The sequence below is a fragment of the Ursus arctos genome, unplaced genomic scaffold (genome assembly GCF_023065955.2).
Source record: "Ursus arctos isolate Adak ecotype North America unplaced genomic scaffold, UrsArc2.0 scaffold_28, whole genome shotgun sequence".
Taxonomy (NCBI): Eukaryota; Metazoa; Chordata; class Mammalia; order Carnivora; family Ursidae; genus Ursus; species Ursus arctos.
The window spans coordinates 10310960-10329069 of record NW_026622963.1 but is presented as its reverse complement, the minus strand read 5'-3'; the positions used below and the strand labels follow the sequence as shown (position 1 = coordinate 10329069).

Below are 18110 nucleotides of genomic sequence, written 5' to 3'. Positions count from 1 at the left end.
GGCTGTCCTCTGAGAGCCAGGGCCTGGTGGACTGGGATGGGGTTCGGTAGGCCTTGCCCCGGGGGCTCTCCTATCTCCAAGGTCAGGCAGCATGCCTCCCCACTTGGCCTTCCCAGACCTGCAGCCAGCCCAAGAAGTGCCAAGAAATTCAAGTGTATTAGTTTATTAAAAATGACAGCATTTTTCACGCGGGCTTAAAAAATGGGGAAGGTGGGGTACAATTAAAAACACAGCTGTGCAAGGAACAGCCACAGAGCCAGGGGTACCCAGCCCCCAGCAGCTCCAAGCTGCTTCCAGTGAGCCGCCCAGGCCCCGGGACCCAGGGCATGGCAGAGGAAGAGGGTGGACACGAACAAGGAGGCCCTCCCGCTAAGAGGCTGCCATCCCCTCATTCTCCAAGGATGGGGTGTCAGCCTTGATCCTTCGGGGTCTGCGGTGGCCTGGGAGGAGGACAGGTGAGGTGACAGCTCAGACCCCAGGCTGAGGACTGCGCCTACGGCCTCCCCCACAACCTCTGTCCGCAGTCCTCCTACCCGCGCTACCACCCCTTCCTCTCCTGCAGAGCCTTCTCTCCCCAGAGCAGCACGCTGAGCAAGGCCCACCTGAGGTTGCTGGTCGCCGCCTCCTTTTTCCCTTCTTGGGGACTGGGGGGACCTCTGGGTCCTGTTGGAGGCTGGTCCCCTCAGGCTGCTGGGCTTTACTTTGCTCTGGAGGGCCTCTCCGTGCCCCACGTGTCCTGGAAGGGGCCGTGCTTGGAAGCAGAGGGTCCTGAGCAGAGGTGATATAGGTCCCCAAGGGGCTCCGTGAGTTCAGGGGTTGGTGAGGACCCACCGTTGCCCCCCCCCCCATTGTCAAGGAGGGCACCTGGGCGGTGTGGCCCGGGCAGGGGAGAATGCAGGGAGGAGCCATACCTCCATCCTGTGCTCAGGCCCCTGCCGTGCTCCCTTGGATTTCTTCTTGTGGGACTTGCCCCCTGCAGGACACTGACACTGGGGTGGGAGGGTCCTGTGCCCTCAGCCCCCTTTCTGCAGACTCCCGCTCTGGGATGACTCCCGGGGGTGGAGTGGGGACTGGGATGGAGAAGGGTGATGAAGCTCTGGCAAGCAACTAGTCCTTCCTGCCCTCCGAGCTTATTAAGAGTAGCTTACCTTTGGGGGCCAGGGGGCCAGGATCCCCCTAAAATGGAATGAGGAGAATTCAGGAATCAACCTGGCTAGGGCAGGGGTAGTTTTCCTTGGAGAGGCAGAGTTCACAACTGTCCTTCCATATCGATGGAGCTTCTCCCCTAAGAAGCCCCTCTGACCACCCCGTCCCCCCCACGTCAACAAGGCCACCCTGTCTTGGGCTGCTCTACTGGCTGGGGCCCTGGAGCTGAGGAGAGGAGGGGTAAAGCGTGGGGAAGGCTTAGACCAGCAGGAACGGTGTGACCCCCAAGCAGGTCCTGGGAGGCCCCAGCTCCTGCCCTGCTGTGACCCCAGGCGGTCTGTCCACCCCACTAGCTTCCTTGGGATCTCCATTTGCCTATGTGAGATTAGGGCCCAAACCTGAAACCAGATGGTCCGGCCCCGCCGGTCCCGCAGGGAGCTCATGCCCGGCATGCCATAGCACCGCAGCCACGCTCGAAAGGCAGCAAAGTCCTCCTCCCCGCTCTCCGGCCCGTAACCTTTGCCCCCTGTGGGACAGAGGAACGAGGTGGAAGTCGGAGGGTGGACTCAGGCTGAGAGGAGGGGGAGCCTGGTCGACCTGGCCCAGACCTCAGCTACATAGCTGATGGACTGAGTCAGGGGGCTGAGGCTCTCCCTCCTCCAGCTGTGCGCCCTCAGGCTGGTGGCTTCCCCACTCTGGGCTATGGCTTTCCCATCCTGGGGTAGGGTGATTAATCCTTGTCCTGCCTGTCTCCTGAGCTGCTCAGAGGACATAGACACCTCCCAAGTGAGGAGGCTTGGTCCATGTATAACAACTAGATTACCCCAGGTGGGGCGGGAGCAGCCGTGGGTTTGCACAGGGTGCTGAAGCAGGGGCCTCACCGAGCTGGACCACTTCCTTGGGCACAGAGTGACACAGCTCCAGCAGGTCTGGGTTCCGCAGCTTAGCCCTGATCTTCTGGCTCAGGGTCAGCTCTGGGCTCTGGAGAAGGGGCAGAGGCAAGGCCACTGTGAAGGCAGCTGAGCCCCGGGGAGGAGAACTCCAAGAGCTTGGCAGGACTCAAGAGACAATCCATCTGCCCCCCACCCCCGACCCTGCAGAGAAAGGGAAACGGGCCCAAAGCTGGAGACGCGTCACTGCTGGCCCGCTCCGATGGGTCTGCCGCATCCCTCCCTGCACCCTCACCGGCCGGCGCTGCTGCAGCGCCTCCAGAACCTTGCGGGCCTTCTCGAAGGGGGGTATCCTCAGCCTGCGGCAGGGTGGAGAGAGCCGTGCTTAGCAGTGGAGAACGTGGGTGCACCCAGCCCTCCCTAGTCCTCATGCCCGCCTGCTGACCGGTATAGGATCTCTGCCCGGAGATAGTTGCCAATGCCATTGAAGAACCTCTGGTCCAAGAGGGCCTCGCAGATGGGCTGGTCAAAGACCTTGTCCGCTAGGTTTCGTAACACGTTCTCCCTGGGGGAACACTGACATTGGGGTGGGAGGGCCCTGGCACAGGAGACCCCCTTCTCTGCCCTATCCCTGAGGCCTTGCTGCAGGATAGGGGAGAGGGGCCGGGGGTACCTGTGCCTGGGTGCAAGGGGAGGGACCGTGGGAGTCCCTGTTCCCTGCTTCCCAGCCTCAGTGCTATTTTGGCAGCGGGAACCACCATTTTCCTTTTTTTTTTTTTTTTAAGGATTTTGTTTATTCATTTGAGAGAGACAGAGAAAGAAGAGGAAGAGGAAGAAGCAGACTCCCTGCTGAGCTGGAAGCCTGCATGAGGCTCGATCCCAGGACTGGGAGATCATGACCTGAGCCAAAGACAGCCGCGCAACCATCTGAGCCACCCAGGCGCCCCTCCATTTTCCTGTTAATTGGGAACACCAATATGAGATTTGAATTCATTATGAAAGGTGAAAAATACCAATCAAAAGCAATGTGTTTGGGACCCCTGGATGGCTTAGTTGGTTAAGCATCTGCTTTCAGCTCATGTCACGATCCTGGGGTCCTGGGATCGAGCCCCTCGTGGTCTCTGACACTCCCTGCTCAGCGGGGAGCCTGCTTCTCCCTCTCCCTCTGCTGCTCCCACTGCTTGTGCTCACTCACTCTCTCTCAAATAAATAAAGTCATAAAAAAAAAAAAGCAGTGTGTTCAAGGAAACACACAAGTCTGTAGATGTTGTGTGTATATCACCAAAGACCCTGATTTAAGACTTCAAGACTTTTTGGAGCACAGGGTGACCCCAGGAGCTCAGGTGTGCCTGCAGTGTTGAGCTCCCCGTCTGGAACTTCTGATCGGCGAGATACGAAGATCTGACACTGGTGGGGTCAACTGTTCTCAAGACCCTGAAGATCTTCGAGGCAGCTGGTACTGGCTCTGTGTAGCAGGTGTGTGGTGACAAGTTCTGGCTAGCGAGTGTCCCAACAGCCCCCACCCCATCTCCGGGAGTCCTGGATCCCTCCTCACCCCCACAAAGAGGAAATGTACCCTGTTTCTTTGTGGGAAAGGATCCTGGCGAGACTGACTCAGTAATGGGCAGCAGAAGCATATGAAGTAGGGGCCAGAAGACAGAGTTTGGGGTAAAGGTAAGTGTGGAACGTTGGCCTAGGTGGTCAGAGCACTAAGGGGAGCAGACCCCTGCAGGCTCCCCAGCTGTGAGACCAAGAGAACAGCCGAAATCTCATGTGAGAAACTTCAGGGCCAGCTGGCAGAGGGTTACCTTGTGCCGTGACTTCCCAGGAAAGCTAAGATGCGAGGAATCCAGGACCAGGACAGACATGTCCCTGGGGTGCACTCAGGATCGTGCCTGGGAAGGCCAGGAGCTCAAGACGCCCTGACCCACCCCGACGGGCAACGAAGTCTAAGGGGCAACGGAAAGCAGGCCAGCCCCAAGGAAGGGAGGACGGCCAAGACCGCTGCAGGCCTGGAGTCTGTGATTCTCGTAAAGGGTGCTTTTCCTCGGGGGCTTTGCAAAGGCTGGCTCCTTCTTATCAGGCAGGCCTTGGCTCAAATGTCCCCTAGAGTGGGCTTTTCCTAATGCCCCCCCCCCCCCAAGCCCCTGGCCAAGAGTCATTATCTACTTCTTGGATTTGTCTTCAGGCACGTGTCTATCTGACCTCATCTACTTTGTGTCCTTGCTCCCCTGCCCTATCTGAACTTCAGCTCTGTGGGAGACGGACCACACCCGTCTTGCTCACTGCGGTACCCCCTGCACTGGGAAGAGGGCTTGGCACAAAATCGAAACCCATACACGTTTCACCTTTAGAGGAAGGGAAGTGGCTGGCACCGTGCCATCCTCTGTGACATGCATCACCTCCCAGGTGGGGCGGTGACCCCTCCGGCCGAGGAAACCATGGGACTGTCACAGACCAGTGGGCAGGGAGAATGTGGGAGACCACAAACCCAGTTCAGAAACCGTGTCATGGGGGCGCCTGAGTAGCGCAGTCGTTAAGCGTCTGCCTTCGGCTCAGGGCGTGATCCCGGCATTATGGGATCGAGCCCCACATCAGGCTCCTCCGCTAGGAGCCTGCTTCTTCCTCTTCCACTCCCCCTGCTTGTGTTCCCTCTCTCTCTGGCTGTCTCTAACTCTTCAAAAAAATAAAAATAAAATCTTAAAAAAAAAAAAAGAAACCGTGTCACGAGGCAGTCCCCTGCCCACCGCCTTGAGGCAATTCCTTCCTGTTCAGCCGCCCTTCTTACCGGGTTGTTAAAGCCCCTTCACCTTTCTTCTTAGCCAAGCAGAGCGGGATGCTGATCCCCAGCTCTGACACGAACCGGCCATGTGTCCTCAGGGCAGGCCTGCCCATCCTCCTCTTGCCCAACCCCATGAGTTTTGGGGTTCCACATCCATTAGCTCAGGGAGCTGTCCCTGGGAAAGGACACTGTCTTGGTCGACACGCGAAGGGACTGCGGGTCAGAGGGGAGGAGAGCTGCCCCTCCCTGGCCAGTGAGGCACTCACAGAGCCGGCCCGGAGCCCCAGACTGTGTCGTCATGCCTGGCGCTGGGCCTACCTGAACCGCTCATACTCCAGCAAGACGCAAGGCCCGCGGCCAGGCTGCCACTCGCCCCCCAGGTCCCAGCGGCCGAAGCGGCGGATGTCCACGAAGCAGAGGGCGAGTCGGGGGCCGGGGGGAGCCGTGTAAAAGCGCAGGTGGGCGTGGGCCGGCAGCGCGTCCTGGGCCGCCAGCTGGAAGGAGCCGGACATGCCGAATCGGAAGACCAGGGCCAGGGGCCCCCGTGGGGGCTGGGCCCCGGGCAGCGGGCTCAGGGTCAGGCGCAGCTCCTTGCCACGGGCCGAGGATGAGATGCAGTACGCACTGCTCTCAAAGGGCACCTCAGGGTTGCGGCTGATGGGTGACTTCTCCACACACCCGCCGAACACCAGCCCCCTGCACGCCTCGTTCACGAAGCGGCTGGCCAGATGCAGCTCGGGGCCCTCCGGCATGCTGTGGGAGGGGGGCTGGGCCCTGTGGGGAGGGTTGGACAGCGGGTTGGGCCAAGTGTCACCTGGGGAGGTAGAAATTATCACCCCATTTTATAAAGGAGAACTCCGAGGGTCAGAGGGGGCCACTCCCAGCCAAGTCAACTGGCCTCGCAAGTGTCCTGATCCCCCTTGAAAGTGCGGAGAAAGCCGACAGCGCTATGGAGCTCAGGCTGGGGAAGCGAGACTCTGCCGTATTTGACGCTTTCCACGGGGCTGCCCCCACTGCTTTTAGAATAAAATCCAGATCCTTCCTGGGCCCACACTGTCCTCTCATTTCCTCCCACAATTCCCCTCACTCACTGGCTCCAAGCACAGTCTCCCCATCCCCATGTCTTTGCCCCTGATGTCCCTTCAGTCTGGGACACTTGAGAGGCCCTCCGTGACCACCCTCTCCGAGGCAGCATTACCACCCCCCCAAACACCACGAGTTTTCTTTTCTTCACGGCACCCCCCAATCTGGAATTATCTTGTTTGTTGTCTGCCCCTACCTCCACTCCCACCCCAGAGCGCAAGCTCTGCTTGCTCATGACTCCACTTCTTAGGACCCCGCCTGCACCTGGTCCGCAACAACTGAGGGACTGAACCTGACCCCGCCTGGGGAATGACAACTGGGAGACTCTGCCACCAGCAAGGGCCAGCCTGCCACCACCCACTGCCCAGGACCAGAGCGAGGACAAGGACGAGGGAAGGCAGGTGTCTCCAGGAGCATCTGCGCTGGAACCGGGTGCCCACGACTCTGAGGGAGGGAGACGGGGTGACAGGAAGGGCTCCGGAGCTCCAGGCCAAGGTCCAGGGGTGCATAGGAAACTCGTCCACACCAGCGCCCGGAGTGGGAAGCAAACTCCATCCCCACCCACCACACCTGACCAGGGGAGGGGAGTTTCCACTCTCCTTTTCCCGGGACCTACCCAGACCAAGGCTAGGTTTTGGGGGGGGGGGCATTCAGCCAGGGAGGGGAGACTCCCTTACCCCTGTCCCCCTCCTCAGCGTCGTCCAGGGTCTGGCACCCAAAAGGGTTCCTCTTTCGGGAAAAGGTGAAAGTCCAGATTCCTAACTTCCGCAGGGCGGGCACCCCAGTGCTCGCCCCCCCTTCACCACCCCGCCCCGCTACTGCCCGTCTTTGGCTAACCCCAGGTCCCTGCCTCCCCGAGGTCCCCGAACCCCATCCCCTCCTCAGCTCCGCACCACCGCCGATCCCGGATAACCTGCTCCCCGCGCAGCTCCCCGCCAGCCTGCAGCCACTGAGGGGTTAACGCGGGGGCCGGGCCGCGCCTAAGAGCACGCTGGGAGCTGAGGTCGCCGCTCCGGCGCCTGCCGGGAAGTGTAGTTTCTCCGGCAGGAGGCAGAGGTTGGCCGGGGTAGGCAGGGGGCCCCGGGTGTGGGAAAGGCTTTGGGGCAGTCACCTGGCCGGGAGGTGGCGGAGGAACCTGGCTTCCCGCTGCTCGGCGCCGGCGGGCTCTGGGCTAGGTCTGAGGTCCCGGGTTGCAGCTGTCTGCGTGGCTGGGAGGGGAAGTCCCCCGGCTAGCCCCGGACAGGGTCGGCACTCGCAGCAGGAAACAGCAGCAAGGTCCCGAGGCCGAGGCGCCTGCAGCTGTGCGCCGGGCGCGCAGGTGCGTGATAAACGCAGGCCCTGGGGACCCGATGGTGGCCCCTAAGAATCCAGGCACAGTCAGACGGAACACATAAACAGAAGCACCATCACCACCTGCCGGGTGGCAAGGGCAGCCAAGCACCAAAAAACAGGCGGAGAAGCAGAACCCACTTCAGACGGTCAGGCCTGGTCTAATGAGGCCTCTGTAAGGAGCTTGCATTCCATCTTGAGTGTAGTGGGCACAGGTGCCTGACCCATAGCCTGCACCTGCCCCTTCGTAGTACTTCTGCTTCCTCCTCGCTTGTTTGAGCGGAAGTATTCTGAAGTAAACTAGGCAAACTATGGCATTTCATCCCTGATACTTCGATATGCATCTCTAAAAAGCAATATCCTACAAAGCCACCTTTATCATACCTAATAAAATTAATACCATCTAATACCTAGTCCACAGATTTCCCTAATTGTCCCCAGATGTCTTTTATAGCTGGTCTGTTCAAAGTGGAGTCCAATCAAGGGTTATAGGTCTCTTTAACCATTTTTGATTTAGATGGAACCACCCTCTCCATCTCCCACTCAACCCATCCCCCCCCCTTTTTTTGGTCTTTGTAATACTGACCTTTCTGGAGTCCAAGCCAGTTGTTAATTTTGAGATGCCCCATCGCATTCTGGATTTGTCTGTGTCACCTTGTGACCACTAAGTAATCGATGGGGTGATTTCTTTGTTGGTTGGTCTCTTTCTGTTTTGTTTAAATTAAGGTATAATTTATATACAGTAAAATTCGCCATTTGTAGAGTGTGAGTTTTGACAAATATATACTCACATAACTATGGCCACAATCAGAAGATAATAATTCCCATCACCTCCCCACCCCCACCCCGCAATCCGCCTACGCACCCCGTAGTCACCACTTCCACCCCACCTGCTGGCAACCGCTGATCTGCTTTCTGTCCCTATCCTTTTGGCCTTCTCCAGAATACCACATGAATGGAATCTCCAGTGCGCAGCCTTCTCAGCCTGGCTTCTAAGAATATTGCATTGAGATCCACCCACGTTGTTATGCTTATTAGCGGTTTTCTTTTGCTGAGTAGTAGTCCCCCGTGCAGCCGAGCCACCGCATTTATCCAGTTACCAGCTGAGGGACGCGGGACTGTTTGTGTGAGGGGATTCGTTGGCACCACGCAAATATCGTTCCACATCACATAAACTTTTCACCTACTGCCTCTGTCATCCTCGAAGTTCCTTGCCTCAACCAAGTATTTAATTGGGAATTACAAAATGGTGGTTTTCTCTCATTCCTGGCACCCTAGCTGGAATTCTTGGTTGTCCGGAAATGTTAAAAAGACAGGATAAATTCTGAATTCCTTCCCTTTAATGATGAATTCTCAGACTAAGAATTTGGTACAGTAACATCCAATGGTGCAAATTAGGACTCACTGGGGGGTTTTTTTGGCAGGGGGAGGGACTTTGTCTTTATAGACTCTTTTCTATTACGGATTCATGGTTTGTTTTTAACATTCAACACCAGTAAATCCATTGGCGTCTTTATCTTCTCCCCCATTTACTGAAGGGGTACTCATCAGGCACCGGGACTACACACACACAGGAACACAATTCCATTCCTAAGAAATTCAGAAGCGTAAAAGAGGCAAACAGTAAACACAAAATTACACTGCCGTATTCCAGCAGCCATGAGCGCGCCTGGGGGATTGTGGGACCCCGCAGGAGGGATGCAGCCTGGGAAACCGAGCTAACGTGAAACGTTTGAGGAGACCTAGAATTTCCTGTGACTTTTTGTCTGCAACTTTATTTTTGTTTATTCCACTTCTCTTTTGCCTTCTTCTTGCCCTCCTGTGGGCTCCCTGAATTTTCGGAACTCCAGTTTGCCTTGGCAGTGTTGGCTTTGACTGCAGCATGCTGCCCAGCCTCTGAAGTAATCGTTCTAGATATTATACACACGTACTTAGCTCACTGGTGTTCACACTCTGAGTGTAGAAACCTTACCCCCTTCACCCGTTCCTGTTTATAATAACCTTACGTATTTCCTCTACATACTTAAAAATGCGTAAGGAGAGTCTAACTGTATCCATAACGTCACATCTTCCATTGTTCTTCCTTCCTGATGTTGCAAGATGTCTTATCATTTCCTTTCTGTTCAGAGATCCTCCTTTCGCCTCTTTACTTTTAGGTTAGGTCAGCTGGTGACAAACTATATTAGTTATCCTTCATCTGAGAATATCTTGATTTCCCTCTTTACTCTTGAGGTGATTTTCGCTGAATATAGAATTTGCAGTTGACACTTTTCTTTCAGACCTGAAAGATGTGCTGCTTCCTTTTGGCCTCCATGGTTTCTGACAAGAAATCCACTCATTTGTTTCCCCCCCATAAAGGAAGGTGTCATTTCGCTCTTGCTGCTTTCAAGACTTTTTTCTTTAGTTTTCAGACATTTGTTGTATGATGTACCTTGGCCTGGATTTCTTTGGGTTTAACCTGTATGGGATTCATTCAGCTTCTTGACTCCGTAGGCTGAGGTCTTTTGCCATATGGGGGAAATCGCAGCCATCATTTCTTGGCATGCTTTTCCTGTTCCACTCTCTTTCTCCTCACCTTCTGAGACTCTGATGACGTTACAGTCCCGCAGGCTCCAAGGCTGTGTTTTATTGTTTTCTGTATTTATTTTCCAATCTATTTTCTGTTGTTCAGATTCGGTAATTTCTATGATTATCTTCAAATTTATGGGTTCTTTCTTCTGTTCAGTCTAGTTCACTTTTATCGCAGATTTCAGTTCTAAAACTTCTATCTCGTTCTTTGTAGCTTCTATTTCTTTGTTGAGTCGAGGCATTTTTATGATGGCTACTTTAAAATCCTCCTATCCAAGTCAGAGTTATCTTAGTGTTGGCATCTGTTGTGTTTTCTCATTCAAGTTGAGAATTTCTTAGCTCTCAGGTTTCTCTTGTTTTGTTTTTTAATCTGGACATTTAGGGTATTGAGACTCTGGATCTTATGTAAATCTTCTTAGAGCGCTTGCGTGGCTCAATTAATTAAACATCCGAGTCTTCATTTCGACCCAGGTCATGATCTCAGGGTCGTGAGATCAAGCCCCATGTCAGGACTCTGCACTGAGCATGGAGCCTGCTTAAGATTCTCTGTCTCCCTCTCCCCCTCCCCTGCTCGCACGCTAAAAAAAAAAGAAAGAAAAAAAAAATTTATATTTATATATGTGCCAAGGGGGTGGAAGAGGGGCTGCAGTTTCTCTGTGGTGTGACTGGAGGACAGCAGTTACCATCTGTAAGTCTCCTGTGTCGCCAGATGGCCCCTCTCCTGGTCCCCTGGCTCAAGAGAGCGTGCTTTTGTTGGAGCTGTGTGCCGGTGTTTCTCAGGTGCCAGTCTCCAGCACGCAGCCCAGGACACGTGGAGCAAAAAGAACCCCTAAGGACTGCTCTGCTCTGTTGTTCTTCAGTCCCTGAGGATCTCAGCGAGTCTGTCTTCTCCTCACCTTTGAGAGTCTTCTGTTTCATATGTAATGTCCGAGGTTTTCCACTGTACTTGGAGGAAGAGGGGAAAGTGCATCTGCTCCATTTTTCCAGAAGCAAAGGTCAGGACTACAGTCAGTCCTTTACTTTTTGATGCTTACAATTATTGCATCCTTGGCCAGTGGGACAAGCTGGCTCCTCTTGACAGCCCTCATTATTGTTTGGTAGCTTCCCTGCACCCCAAGATGTTCTAGGCCACTTGTCTTAGTCAGCTCAGGGCGCTGTCACAAAATACCATCGGCTGGGTGGCTTAAACAACAGACGTTTATTTCTCATAGTTCCAGAGGCCGGGAAGTCCACGATCAAGGAGCTGGCAGATCTGGTTCTTAGTAAGGGCCTTCTCCTGCTTTGCTGTTCTCATGTGGCCTTTCCTTGGTACACGTTTGTGGATACCGTCTTTCTCTTCTTATAAGGGCACTAATCCCTTCATGAAGGTCCCACTCTCATGACCTCATCAAAACCTACTTACTCTCCAAAGCCCCATCTTTGGCAGGAAGAGCAGGGCTGTCTCCTTTCTCTACTTGGAGCATCTGGCACTGGGGCCACATGCCTGCTGCCAGCCTGCAGACAAGGCCACCACAGGAGGCAAAGCCATGGACATCATAGGACTGGGAGCGAGAAGCCTGATTTTCCTATCTACAGACAAGCTGTTTCATTTCGGTCCTCCTTCTGCCTCACCCCTGACCTGCCTCAATCAGCAGCTGAAAAAAGAAAATGAATAATGGGTCAGGGATGTATGTCACTTGGTTTCTCTGACAAAAACCTTTCATCTGAACCCAAAAGGAAACCTGTACACACACTCCTTTACACTTCTTTTATTCTTCCTGCTCGTGAAAACTGTTGACAAGTGCCTTTCAGGGGGGAAGGCAATGCTGGAAAAGTCCTCAGAATCCTTATGCTGAATTCTCAAGTGGGAACCTAGCAAGCCAGAGATCTGGAAGGCCAGGCCTCCAGGGTCCTGGAGCTGGGGCCACCCACGAAGAGGAGTTCGGAGGGCAGCGACTCAACACGGGCCCCAAGCACCCTTCTCCTCAGCCCAGGGAGCTCATCAGGGTCTGGGCCTGCTTCAGTTCTGCAGAGAGAAGAGGTGAGCAGGCGGGTGGCAGTCAGGTGGGATCTGGGAGGGCTCCTTCCCCCTCCAGCTACAGCTGAGTCTCACCTGCCAGGAGGACCTGGAACTTGTCTGCTGAGAGGGACATGGCCACCGGCTGGACTGGGGCACCCGAGGCAGCTGCCACCTCCAGCCTCAGGTGCACCACGGGCTCTTCCACGGACCGAAGCAGGCTGGAGCTCAGGGTGTAGTCCACCCGCCAGCCCACACCTGCCAGCCTATTCACTGTGAAATGGCGTGGGGCTCTCAGGATCGCAGCCTGGTAAGCCACACGGCCCTCAGCCCACACCTGGCACGGCTCTCAACCCTTCAAGGCTGTGTGACCTTTGAGAACCTCTCATCCCTCTGACCCAGGGAAGGTGCGCAATAATCAGAAGCAAGATTATCCACAGCAGATCTCAGAGGAAAGAAACCTGGGCTGGAGGCAGGAGTCCTGGTTCCATGACTGCTTGAAATGGGACTCCTTTCTGAGGACAAGCACCTCCCATGCAGCATGCACCTTCTGGAATGGAACCCGAACCCCATCCCGGCCCCTCCCACACTCACCACGCAGGCTGCAGGCCCGCAGGTGCTCTTGCAGGGGGCTTTGCTTCTCCTCATAACAGCGACACAGGCTGGCTGCGTGCTCTGCGGACAGAATGGAGGTCCCCTGACATAGCAGGTCGGGGCTCAGACTGCTCACAGGGCGGGTCTCAGGCACTTGCCCTGGCCTGCTGCCCAGGTTACCCACCTGCCTGCCTGCATACCCTACCTTTGGGGAGCCCCAGCTGCTGCAGTTCACTGGACAAGGACTCGCCATCCACGCTATGCTTGGCCGCACTGGAGAGGATGAAACTAAGCACTGCCACCGTGGCCTTGACATCGCCCGACTCTGGGGGGACCCGTGGGTGGGGTAAGGGGGTGTCGCTGTGGCCTCAGCCACCTTCTTCTTGCCCCACTATCTTCAGCTCACAGAACCCAGGCCCCCTTGAGCCATGAGCACTGCTACTGCCTCAGCGGAAGCGGCAGAGGGCGGGACTGGCAACACCGTTCTTCCCCTGCTGCTCCCCTGCTGAGGCAAGTGTGGCAGGACAGGCTGCTGGGAGGGCGTCGGCGCTAAGCCCCAGGCTAAGTACCCAGGGGGCCGAGGTCTGCGGACTCAGTGGGGTACTCACCAAACCTGGCATCAGCGGTGAGCTTCAGGATCTTCTCGTACTGTGGGGAGAGGAGGCCCTCAGGGGGTGCCGGGCCCCTGGCACCCCAGCAGCAGCCTGATTGCCCACCCCCTGGGTCCTGTGCACCTTCAGGGCAGTAGGGCTCACAGGGTCATGGGACAGTGGGGTGGCAGGCCCTGCACTCACATCAATCCCCTGTCCCAGAAGTTCCTTCAGCACCTGGCTACACAGCAGCCTCAGCTTCACGGAGGACTGGAGGGGAAGGCCTTGCATGAGCCAAACCGGCCCACCCCACCCCTCCATGCTGGGGGGCTGCCTCGGAGGGGGCTGGCCACATGATCAGAGTCACACAGCAGGCTAGGACACGCTGAGGGCACTGAGGCCCCAACCTCAGGGTGACCTCACCACCCTCCATCCCCAAAGCCCCCAACCCCAATCCCTGCCTCCTCCCACCCTAGCAGACCCCGTGCACTCAACAATCTTGGCCAGCGTGCTGATCTCCGCCAGGACCCAGTCAGGACAGTCCAGATCACCACAGAACCGGAACCTCTGCACAGGAGTGAGGCAGGCGGTCAGGATGGGGGGCTGAGGCGTAGCCAGGTATCTCCCGTATTATTGCTCTTCAGGGATCCCTGCTCCCTGTCCAAGATGGATGCCCTCTGACCACTTGTTCTCTCCTATTACCAGGCTGTTTCGAGAACCCTCTCATGGTCCCACCTGCCACCAAACCTTGCTCTGTTGCCTATCCTAGGCATTCATGGGCTCAGCAAACATTGTGGCAAACTTCTCTGTGGCGGACCCCACTCTAAATGCTGCGGGTACAGCACAGAACCATGTCTTTGTCATGACGTCAGTGACCTCTCACTTCCTCCTCCTTCCCCTCCCCAGCTCCAGCCACACTGGCCTCCCTGCTACTCCTGTTACACCAGGCACTCTCCCACCTTGTCCTTGCTACCCCCTCCGCACACCTTGTTCTCTCACTTCATTCTGGTCTCTGCTCAAATGGGCCTTCTCTGACCATACTTGCTTTCTTTCTTCTTCTTCTTCTTCTTTTTTTTTAAAGATTTACTTATTCGAGAGAGAGCGCGAGAACAGGAGCGGGAGGGGCAGAGGGAGAGGGAGAGAGAATCTCAAGCGGACTCTGCACTGAGCGCAGAGCCTGACCCAGGGCTTGGTCCCAGGACCCTAAAGATCACGACCTCAGCTGAAACCAAGAGTCGGACACTTACCAACTACGCCATCCAGGCGCCCTGACCATACTTTCTAAAACAGCTCCTTGCACAAGGAAGTTTCAGAGGGTATGTTCATTATCTTGATCGAGGGAACATACACATTTCAGAACTTACTGAACTGTACGTTTATATGTGTGTTATTACTGATTTTATCTCAGTAAAGCTGTTAAAAAATAAAATAGCTCCTCTCTATCACGCTCTAGCCCCTATCCTTCTTTCTTGATCTCCACAGCAGACGTCACACTTATTATTTATTCGAGGTCTGTCTCCTGTTAGAATGCAAACCCACCCTGTCGGCCACATCTTCTCAATATCCTCCATTCCCTGGATCAGCTGTCCTTTGCCCTGTCTGCCTAGCAACGCTCTCTGTCACAGCAAGATACGTGTCCAGCTTTCCACACCTCTCACATGTGGGCTGCTTACAGATGCTGGGATCAAAACTCTGCAAACTGAGGACACCTCCCACCCACGTTCTCCTGATCCTGCTGGGCCCTCGGTGCTACCGGTCACCGTCTCAGCCACTTCAGACCTGCTCCACGACCCTTCAACCACCAACCCTCTTGCTCTTTTTCACCTGACCCCACAGCACTGGTGCTTCTATGTGGGTCTCCCATGAAGTCCTCAAGCCATGGTCACAAATGACAGTCACTAAATCTGCTTCCTCTTCCCCAACTCCTCAGCAGCCTCCCACATGAACCCGTACTCTCCTGGATTTCTCCCTGTCCTGGCCTCGGTCTCATTTGCTGGCTCACCCTCCTTCTCCCAACCCCCAAATGGTGATCCGCACATTGCCTGCATCATTACTCTGGGACAGGGGCCTGGGACAACCGGTGAGATTATGGGGTATTAAGGACAGTCTTGCACTTCTGTCTATTCCAGGAGTTTTTAACCTTTTTCTGCCATAGCTTCATCTGGCATCTGGTAAAGCCTATAGGCCTTTCTAAAACCATGTTTTTAAATGCATAAAATACACAGGACTGCAAAGGACACTAAGTTATCAAAATAGTCAAACAAATTGGTGATGTTATGTTTCAAGTCTAATACCCATAACTTAAAAACGATCTGCATAAATACGTGAACAATGTCACCAGCTATAATATGATACGAAAATATCTCTAATTTCTATCGGTGACAAAGTCAGAAGTGCTGTTAATACTGGGGTTGGTTGCCAACATTCATAATTGAAGGAAATCCTAAAATTCAGTTTGAAATTAGTGAAAATTAAGATGGAGATTTTTCCTAAGTTCACGGGCCCTGGACTTCTACCCACAGAAGTCTTCTACCCTCTCTGTATTATTTACATTTTTTACAGTGTGTTCCTTGTGTAATTTCTTAAAATGCTGACATTTCTCTAGGTTTTGCCGTAGGTCGTCTCTTCCCAACTCACATCGCTGAGATGTTACATGTTTTTAGGCTTACAATGATCGTCTTTGTGCTGATGGGTCCCCAATTTATAACTGCACTGTAGTTTCTCTTCTGAGCCTCAGACCCTTAAATCTAGACTGTCTTCTAGCCAGCTGCACCTGCTGGCTCGCAGAAACCCCACACAGCGCCACCTATCAACGTTAACTTTTGCTGTTTGCACTGAAACCTGCGCCTCCTCCTGTGCCTCCCACCGCACTGAGCCAAGCTCACCTGGGAGCCAAGCCCAAACACCCGGCTCTCCCTTTCTCCTCATGCATTCCCCCACTTCTTTCTCCACCTTCTCCACCCTAACTCAGGTCACCACCATCCCCCGGAGGTCTGCCGCCCCGGCGTGGCTTCTCTGCTCCCCTCGTGCTCGCTCCACAAGTCAGCCAAAAGGATTTTCCTAGCTACCCAGGGCCTCTTCTTAAAGTCTAAACTCCTTTCCGTGCTCTCAAGACCCAGCAGGATTTGCCCTTTGCTACCTGTTGAGCCTCATGTTTCGCTAACCTCCAGCTGATACCTTTCCAGCTTCACCCGTCAATAGTGAAATGCATCCATTGCTAGGGAGCCATGCTCTCTCACCTGAAGCCTCTGAACATGCTGTTCTCTGTCTGAAGATAGAGCGCCCCTCCCCAAGCCTCCTAACCCCTGGCACACAAACTGCACTGCAGCCAGCCAGTTTTCTTCCCTGCCCCCACGCCCTCCGGTGGCTGTCACCGTCAGGAAGCCTTCCTAAAGCTACACACGAGGCACAGTTAGGTCCCTTCCCCTCCAGTCTTAACTATGACTGCCAATTCAAGCCTCCTGCAGCTTAAGCCCCAGGGCCTGGCACACTGCACGGTGCAGAGCAGGCCCTCAGCTGAAGCAATGAATGGATGGAGGACTTGAGAAGCTCCAATCCCACGTCTACTCCTTTCTGGCTCTGGGAAGGATGAAAGGACTTCCGAACAGGACGGAAGACTGAGCCTAATTCTATGCAAGTTCTCCTCCAGGTCGCGCAGGAGGGCCCGAAGAGGGCACCTCCGGGAGGTCGTCCGGGGTCGAGGAAGGCCTGGAAGCGCGCCCGCTCCGGGCAAGCTCCACTTCCTGCCCTGAGGGGTGCGGGCCCTTCCTTCCCGCCGAGGAAGCACCGGGACTCCAAGCCCGCAGACGCTCGGCCCTCACGACCGCACCCAGGTGTCTGCCGACGGGCCGGGGCTGCCTCCACCACCCGCGCCGGCGCCCGCTCGCCCGCGGCGGCATAGGCGAGAATCAGGGGCCTCGCTGGCCGCCCCGGGGCCACGCCTCCCGTCACCCCGCAGCTCTCACCATCGCGCCAGGAAGCCGCCTGGCCTTTTTCCTCCCCGCGCGCCCGGTCAGCTGACGCGGCGGTCACGTGGTGTGGGCGGGGCCTCCACGGGCAGGGCGGGGCGGGGCGGGGCGGGAGCGATCGCCGATGGCGGTGCTGGGAGCTTACCGGGAAGAAAGATGAACTTGCTGTCTCCCCAGAACCCCTTCCCGGAAGTGACCGGCGCCACCCCCGCTCCGAACGGTTTAGCTAGAAAAGAGGGAGTAGGAGCCATTGAATGTGTTCAGCTTAAGGGTGCCGGAGTCCGGGAGCCCTTTCTGGCACTTGGAATGATTCCCTCGCGAAGGGGGGTTCAGGTCGTTCCCTGTTTCCCGCCAGATAGCTATGGGCTGTGGCAAAAACCAAAATTTTAAAAATGTTACTGAATTATGATACACGTAGAGAAAATTGTACTATTGTAAGTATAAAGCTTAAATGAATTTTCATAAACTGTATAGCCCACGTCCCCAGCACCCAAATAAGGAAACATTACCCAGTAACCCGCATAGCTCCTCCGAGTGCCTGAGTATTTTATTTCATTCTGATGAACTCCCCTTAGTTTCCTTAGTTACAACTGGCTGTAACAATTTACATGCTCAGAACTCTCCCTGTGGCTTCACCAACATTAGATGTTTATCTTAGTTTTTCTCAGTCGAATGGGAGAAAAATAGGTTGTTTTAAGCTGCATTAGTCTGCTTACTGGTGAATTTGAGCAAAGGGTGGACTAGGAAAACTAAGTTTCCAATATTCACTAAAAGAGGTAAAAGCAAAAAACAAAACAGGAACAGCACCAAAAATATCCTGGAGAATACACTAATAACCAAAGAAGAAATTGAACAATTTGAGATCTCTTTTTGATTACATATGCCACCCCCCATAAACCAGGCCCAGATGGTTTTATTGTTGCAGCCTTTCAAGCTTTCAAAGGACAGAACCCATCGCAATTAAACTGCTCCATAAATAGAAAAAGATGAAAAGCTTCCCAATTTGCACTATAATCGATCTCATTTATAAAGAGCTTTTTAAAAATCATAAACGTCAGCATGTTGAAGTCAACAATGTATTAAAATACGACACTATGTCAAAGAAAAATTTCATCTTAAGAATTATAAGACCGGTTCAACTTCTGTTTCATCGTATTAATAGGT

At 54.6% G+C, this 18110-nt stretch overlaps 2 protein-coding genes across 11 annotated transcripts; both read right to left on the bottom strand.

Moving 5' to 3' along the window:
* Positions 1-147: 147 nt before the first annotated feature.
* On the bottom strand, positions 148-6876 carry NEIL1 (nei like DNA glycosylase 1). 8 transcript variants are annotated; one of them, XM_057303585.1, is made up of 10 exons: positions 6795-6876; positions 5137-5592; positions 2482-2601; positions 2332-2395; positions 2028-2127; positions 1545-1672; positions 1149-1176; positions 912-973; positions 534-768; positions 148-440 (listed from the first exon to the last, which is right to left on the bottom strand). In XM_057303585.1, the coding sequence occupies exons 2-10, from the start codon at positions 5568-5570 to the stop codon at positions 370-372; spliced, it is 1242 nt and encodes a 413-aa protein (XP_057159568.1). In that variant the 5' UTR covers positions 5571-5592; positions 6795-6876; the 3' UTR covers positions 148-369. The 8 variants fall into 8 exon arrangements, with proteins under 8 accessions (XP_057159568.1, XP_044247890.2, XP_044247887.2 ...); XM_044391955.3 differs by having other exon boundaries at positions 603-768; positions 6795-6874; XM_044391952.3 differs by having other exon boundaries at positions 603-768; positions 6579-6835.
* A 3142-nt stretch (positions 6877-10018) lies between these two features.
* COMMD4 (COMM domain containing 4) lies at positions 10019-17016 on the bottom strand. Of its 3 annotated transcripts, XM_026478553.4 has the most exons (8): positions 16944-17016; positions 13474-13545; positions 13183-13248; positions 12997-13036; positions 12594-12713; positions 12389-12469; positions 11891-12067; positions 10019-11803 (listed from the first exon to the last, which is right to left on the bottom strand). In XM_026478553.4, exons 1-8 carry the CDS (start codon positions 16944-16946, stop codon positions 11763-11765), a joined length of 600 nt encoding a protein of 199 aa, XP_026334338.1. In that variant the 5' UTR covers positions 16947-17016; the 3' UTR covers positions 10019-11762. The 3 variants fall into 3 exon arrangements, with proteins under 3 accessions (XP_026334338.1, XP_026334340.1, XP_057159569.1); XM_026478555.4 differs by lacking the exon at positions 13183-13248; XM_057303586.1 differs by lacking the exons at positions 13183-13248; positions 13474-13545 and having other exon boundaries at positions 16944-17002.
* Positions 17017-18110: the final 1094 nt, after the last annotated feature.